This window comes from Centropristis striata, chromosome 2, assembly GCF_030273125.1.
Source record: "Centropristis striata isolate RG_2023a ecotype Rhode Island chromosome 2, C.striata_1.0, whole genome shotgun sequence".
Lineage (NCBI taxonomy): Eukaryota > Metazoa > Chordata > Actinopteri > Perciformes > Serranidae > Centropristis > Centropristis striata.
Genome location: NC_081518.1, coordinates 4200035 through 4207151, shown reverse-complemented (window position 1 = coordinate 4207151; position 7117 = coordinate 4200035). Strand labels below are relative to the sequence as shown.

General features: G+C 34.8%; 1 protein-coding gene across 1 annotated transcript; it reads left to right on the top strand.

Annotated features, from left to right (window-relative positions):
- Positions 1-3561: 3561 nt before the first annotated feature.
- On the top strand, positions 3562-6748 carry clec3a (C-type lectin domain family 3, member A). Its single transcript, XM_059360025.1, has 3 exons — positions 3562-3888; positions 3981-4073; positions 6018-6748. Exons 1-3 carry the CDS (start codon positions 3777-3779, stop codon positions 6413-6415), a joined length of 603 nt encoding a protein of 200 aa, XP_059216008.1. The 5' UTR covers positions 3562-3776; the 3' UTR covers positions 6416-6748.
- The last annotated feature ends 369 nt before the right edge of the window (positions 6749-7117 follow it).

Below are 7117 nucleotides of genomic sequence, written 5' to 3'. Positions count from 1 at the left end.
AAGTGTCTTAAGAAGTGTTTAGCATTTTAGTGTCTTCACAAACTTCCTTCTAAACTCTGGTTCACCTGTGGTCGTATATTTTTGTCACAGTTTTTGTTGTGTACTTTCTCTGAGTACAGCTCTGTTTACTTGAATAAATGTATCTGCAAAGTACAGAAAGTTCTTCTGTTTTATTTTATTATTTAATTATGTTTAAATGGCATGACTCAATCATTTCATTTACAACTTTCAGAAAACAAATAACCGAGTAAATGCTGTGAATATCTTTGCAATGTTTTCAGTCTCTCTCTCTCTCTCTCTCTCTCTCTCTCTCTCTCTCTCTCTCTCTCTATATATATATATATATATATATATATATATATGTACATATATTACTGGAGACACAGATTTTGCAATGTCCACATAAAATATATATTTTTGTGATAATAGAATCTTACTCTAAATAGGGCAGAGGAAGTTTAAGCCGATGGAGTAAATGTATTAAGTTTACCAATAGTTTAACAACAATATTAGCACATGATCATTATAGCAAAGCAGCTTGCATGATTAATCTATCAATGCACAGAGAGAGCACATACACAGGTAGTGAATTATGCACGCATAGATAGTGACCTACGTCAACAGATAGTGACCCACGTCCACAGAGACAGAATAACAGATTGTTCTAACACCTTCTGGAGGTCTTGTGACAAATTAAAGCATTGCTATTGGTTCCCTATACTCTTCCCTCTTTTTTAAAGTATTGCATCACTCAAAAAGATGTATTGTAGAAATTTAAAAGGCCAAAAAGGGGTTTGTTGCCTGAGGGCAACACTGTACCATAGAGGGTTAAATAGTTAAAATGGGCCCTACCTTGAGAAAATGAAATGCTGCTTACATAGATGCATCTATAATAATAATAGTCTATTAATATACTGGGAATACACATACCTATCTGTTCTGCATAACAAGTATTTATACTTATGATAAGTACATTTTAATGCTTGTACTTTATTTTACTTAAGTGGGTCTTTCAATACAGGACTTTTAGTATTTTACTTAATTAAGGGATCTGAACACTGTTTCCACCACTGGGTATCTGTATACTGCACATTCTTTATCATACCTCAGTTTTGCACCAGGTGGCAACAAAGTCATGGATTTTCTAAATTCTACTGATAGTGTTTTAAATGTTTCTGTGACTCTGAAGTGAACATGTGTCTCAGAGGAGAAAAGAGAAATAAAGTGCTGTCTAATTAATTGCTTTTTTTAACTTTTGCCATGATGTTCCCATGCAGGTAGCAGGACACCAGAGTCAATGCTTAGACTAGGGATGGGCAACTTAAATGCTGCAGGGGGCCACAATTTTTCATGGACACTGCCACAGGGCCACATATAGGAGCGTGCACTAACCAGATATGATGAAACTGCGATTTTAAATATGTTTACAGTGCAGTAACTTAACATATTTCATGCTCAAATGCATGTATAACAGTATACATAGGAATACAAAAGGTTTGAAGCAAATTAAAAAAATAACCACTTACTGTGATTTCTTTTGTTTTCAGTGCAAGAACAGCAGACCAACATTAATTGCAAGAAGTAATTTTATGCATATTTACACTGCACTTTTAAGATTTCATGCTCAAATGCATGTAGTTGTACTGAGGGCCACTTCAAGTGAGGGTGAGGGCCGTATGTGGCCCCCGGGCCTCCAGTTTCCCATCCCTGGCTTAGACTGTTGAGTTTTATTTGAAGATCTGAATCAATTATTACTTAAACCAAAACTCCTGAGCCTCTATCTCATCTCTAACTGCAGGTCCGGTGTGAGTTGTTGGTTTCATGTCTGCCTAGAGATGGAAAGAGAGAAGAGAGAAGTATTAGCAGATATTTCATTGCAATAGCTTGCAAGAATTTGCTAATACAGCTTTTTTGTTAATGCTAACTAAACAGAACTTGGACTGGATACTATTTAATGAGTCTAAACTGAAAGATGTTACATACAGAACCTTTTCACATCCATTTACACCTTCTGCATGTAACGGTAAACACAAAAATATGATATTTTGTATGTTTTGTGTGTTTTTTTATGTTTTTTCTGTAGGTAAATGTATTACCAATAGTAAAATTATCACAGAAATGAACCTTGCTGAGAATACTGTATTATATTTATATGATATCTCACTTAGTTTAATACAACCCTGCTTAGAAATGTAGAATCTGAAGACTGTAAGATGAAAAAAAAACATGCTTGAGCTGATTATAAGAGTTGTATTGCTATACTGAGCCGGTGTGCCCAAACGTTTTTCCTATTTAGCTCCCCCCTCCCGTCTGTATACAACATCTCACTCTAAAAATAGCTCGCCTGTACCCGAGCTGGGAGCTGAACTTCCTCAGCTTTAATAGAAGCTTTATTTTGAAAGATTATACAACTGGAAGTCTGTGAGACTGAAAACATTGCAAAGATATTCACAGCATTTACTCAGTTATTTGTTTTCATGTACTGAGAGTTGTAAATGAAATGATTGAGTCATGCCACTTTGTGTAGATAAAAAGTGATTTTGCATGTCCAAAACTGACACATAGAACAGGATGTGATGAAGGACATTCTGTTATAGCGAAGCAGTCAATGAATTTCCAGTTTGTTTGTGAAATGAAAGTGAATACACTGCAAAAAAAGTGTGTCTAAAACAAGATAAAAACACTAAATCTGAGGGAAATGATCTAAAGTTCTGGCTGTAAACTCCATGAGGCCAGTTTCAGTTTGATGATGATATACCAATACGATGATAAACCATGATAGTGTTTTGAAAGTAAAAAAAGATTCAAAATCACATTTCATGTTGGATTAAAGGACTAAAGACACAAAATGACCAAAAAAAGACACAAAATGACTAAAAAAAGACATAAAATGACAAAAAAAGACACAAAATGACCAAAAAAGACACAAAATGACTAAAAGAGAAACAAATGAGGAGATAAAATGACCAAAAAAACCCAGAGAAGACACAAAATGACCAAGAAAAGACACAAAATGACTTAAAAAAAGATACAAAATGACCGAAAAAATACACTAAAGACACAAAATGACTAAAAGAGAAACAAATGAGGAGACAAAATTACAAAAAAACCCCACAAAAGACACAAAATGACTAAAAAAAGAAACAAAAGACATGAAATGACTAAAAAAGACACAAAATGACCAAAAAAAGACACAAAATGACCAAAAGACACAAGACACTAACAAAAATCAATTATTATTAGGTCATATAGGTGAGGTTGTGCTATAAAAAAAATACCAACATGGCATTTAAACATTTTTAAGTGGTATATACAGGCAGGATGAAAAGGATTCAAAAATGGACTTAATAGCCCAAAAAGACTCCATAGAGTTAAGCATACAACATGCTTATTTCTACATTTAATAATCTTAATTTAAGAAATCTTGTCAAGGTAAATTATCTGTCCATGCAGCAAGATCATTTCCCTCAGATTTACTGTTTTTACTTGTATTTAGACACCTTTTTTGCAGTGTACTGCTTAGTTCACCTTGTCCCAAGTCAATATTTATGAAAAGCCAGACACAAGGAAATCATTATTTGCCACTGCACCCTTATACCTCTCTCACCTCCTCCTCATGTTTGGACAAAAACAAACAGAGCTGGAGCCAATGCAGGGGGAGGCATACACAAGAGCCAGTATATATATGGAGCTGCCCACGATGCATTTGGGTCCTTTCACGGCTGTACAAGCTGCACCACTGTGTCCTGTCACTGTAGGACCCTCTGGCCCCAGGCATGGCTCGTCTGGTCCTCCCTGTCCTCCTCCTGCTCTGCTTCTCCTTGCTCCACTTCAGCTGCAGCCAGCCGTCTCGCACCAGGAAGGCTGTGTCACCCCGTCAGTCTGGAGGTAACTCTTATACACACAGGGCATAAATAAATGTGCTGGCTGCTGATTTTTTTTTATCTGACCTTCTTTTATTTTTATTTTTTGTTGTCGAGATGCAGCTGCAGAAGAAGATGATGTGAAGTCTCAGCTGGAGAGGCTGTGGCAGGAGGTGAACTCCCTGAAGGAGATGCAGGCGTTACAAACAGGTACTCAGCATATAAAGGACAATTAAAGACAGATTCATAATCACTGCTGCAACCATCAGTATGCATAATTAACCCTCTGGGCCCCTTTCAAACGCTAAAAACAGATTAATATTTTTTTCTACTTTTTTTTACAAGTCCTGAAACTCTGTTATCTCTCTGCAAAATCTAAACTATTGCATGAGATATTATTGGCTAAATTAACAAGTAACAGTGAAGAAGAAAAAAAACAGAACCTAAAATCATCATGTAATTCTTATATTTAACCCTCTGGGACCATTCCTGACATTTTCAGCCATATTTGTCATTTTTCACTTTTGTTTTGGCAATCATTTTGGCTGTGATACTGCAAATGGCATGGTTTTTTAAATATATTTTGTAATTTAAATTTAACTTTCTCTAACTTTCTCACTTTCTAATGTATCTATACAGTGTATACTGTGTACACATTTACTCCCCTTTCAGACCCCTCAGGCTGAAAATGTCCACTTCCAAAAAAAAAAACCGCTATAAAAACTTATATATAATATTTTTTCTACTTTTTTCTACATAAACCTCTTAAACAACTTCCACCCTGCTCAAAACTACCAAATGTTTAAACATTTTTGGCATTTTAACCCTTTAAATGCCAGTTTGATTACATGATGTCACTGATGTTTATTATGGGGGAAAAAAACACAAAAATTTAGTTACTTTCCAAATAATAAATGATTTTTGGCTGGGGCATTGTTTTTTTTTATCACAATCATGGATATGTCAAAGGTTAAGAACACAATTGATTTTGATGCATTTTTAGTTTTTGTGTAGTGTCAGATTTAAAATGTAAAAACCCCTTTCTTTGAAAAAACAGTGACATCATGTAATCAAACTGGCATTTAAAGGATCAAAATCCTCAAAATATTTGAATGTTTGGTAGTTTTGAGCAGGGCTGAAGTTGTTTAAGAGGTGTATGTGATAAAAAGTAGAAAAAATATTAATCTGTAAAGGTTTTATAACATTTTTTGTAAGTGGACATTTTCAGCCTGACAGGGTCTGAAAGGGTAAACCTTTGTGTACACAGTGTATTATAGACACATTAGAAAAAATTACATTTTAATTGCAAAATATATCAAGAAAAAAAACCCTCCAAAAATCATGCCATTTTCAGTATCACAGCCACAATAATTGCCAAAACAAAAGTGGAAAATGACAAATATGGCTGAAAATGTCCCTGGTGGTCCCAGAGGGTTAAAATATAAAAATGACATGAGGATTTTAGGTTCTGTTTTTCTTCTTCACTGTTATTTGTTAATTTAGCCAATAATATCTCATGCAATAGTTTGGATTTTGCAGAGAGATAACAGATTTTGGACTTGTTAGTGTGCTGCGTCTCCAGCAGAGGGAAGCAGCACTCATATCAACCATTAGACTGTAAAGTAAAAGGTCAAATTGAATCTTATTCTTATGTTTCTTTTTTCAGACAAAGAAAAGTAGGAGATGTTCTTTACCTTACCTGTTTCGACTTTCCTTTGTCTGAAAAAAAAAAAGAATAATATTCAGAGTAGACAAAATGAACTTGCTAGAAGTATCAAATTGAATAAATTATAACACACAATTTATAGGAACAGTAAAAAAAATAAAAAATCTAAATGATTACTTCCAACAATGTTTTTTTTCTGTTTCTCTTTGTTGATCATATAAAAATTCCATGACTTTATTTATTGTTAATTCTCTTTCCGCTAGTTTTACTAGTCACTATTCATGTGAACTCTATTTACTATGAGTTGATAAATATGACTGCATGAATTGCTACAGGAGAAAATAAAGTATTAAAAATGTTTTTGTGTGTTTATCACTCTAATGTTCCTGTGACAGAGAATATTAAACACTAGAGTAGTTCTGTAAACACTATATAGTAGTTACTGCACACTTTGATTAACTTATGAAATAAGTGCTTTGCTCTTCCAGTCTGTCTCCGTGGCATCAAAGCTCACAGGAAGTGTTATCTGACCATCGAGGAGCCCAAACATTACCACGAAGCAAACGAAGACTGTATTGCACAAGGAGGAACTCTTGCAACGCCACGAGACACGATGGAGAACAATGAACTGAGAGACTATGCCAAGAGGAGCGCTCCAGGATCCAAAGACTTCTGGATCGGTGTGGCAGACATCGTGAAAGAAGGCCAGTATGTTGATGTCAACAGCCTGCCGGTCAGCTACTTGAACTGGGACCGATCCAAGAAACAGCCCACCGGAACCAAGAGGGAGAGCTGCGTTGCTCTGTCGGTGGTCGCACAAGGAAAGTGGTACGATGAGGTGTGTCGCAGCCTCAAGAAGTACATCTGTGAATATGTCATTCCATAAGAAAGACCAGACGAGAGCAGCTGTTAACACATTAAAATGTGCTGTCAAATCTGTACTAAACCATAAAGGAAATTTCTTTTCTTTTTATTAATTAGGTTGCTAATTATCCTAACAGATCCTCATGTCATGACTGAACAGCACAAGAAGTAAATAATTCTTGATGAAGTTTCATAGAAATAAACAAGAATGTACACTTTTGTTATTTTCTTCTGTTCATTTTGAACATGAAACATATGAGACACTACAGACACCAAGTACACATTTACATAAAAAGGTAATTTAAGTTGTATTAACTTATGTATCTCAAAATGAAAAGTAGACAGATGTAGGAGATTAATAAAAAAAAAAAAAGATTATACCTATATATGTACCCAAACATGTATACACTCTTCAAAAGTAAAATAGTAATAATATATATATATATATATATATATGAGCTGTGTTGCTCTGTCAGTGGTCGCACAAGGAAAGTGGTACGATGAGGTGTGTCGCAGCCTCAAGAAGTACATCTGTGAATATGTCATTCCCTAAGAAAGACCAGACAAGAGCAGCTGTTAACACATTAAAATGTGCTGTCAAATCTGTACTAAACCATAAAGAAAATGTCTTTTATTAAAATGTGTCATTTTGAGACACTACAGACACCATAAGACACCATTTACAAGTACACATTTACATAAAAAGGTAATTTAAGTTGTATTA

Bases quoted from the DNA above. Each gene is read 5' to 3' on its own strand.
- clec3a (XM_059360025.1), top strand. From the start codon at position 3,777: ATGGCTCGTCTGGTCCTCCCTGTCCTCCTCCTGCTCTGCTTCTCCTTG. The intron at 3,889-3,980 runs GTAACTCTTATA...TTTGTTGTCGAG, and splicing joins GTCACCCCGTCAGTCTGGAG to ATGCAGCTGCAGAAGAAGAT. The intron at 4,074-6,017 runs GTACTCAGCATA...TTGCTCTTCCAG, and splicing joins GATGCAGGCGTTACAAACAG to TCTGTCTCCGTGGCATCAAA.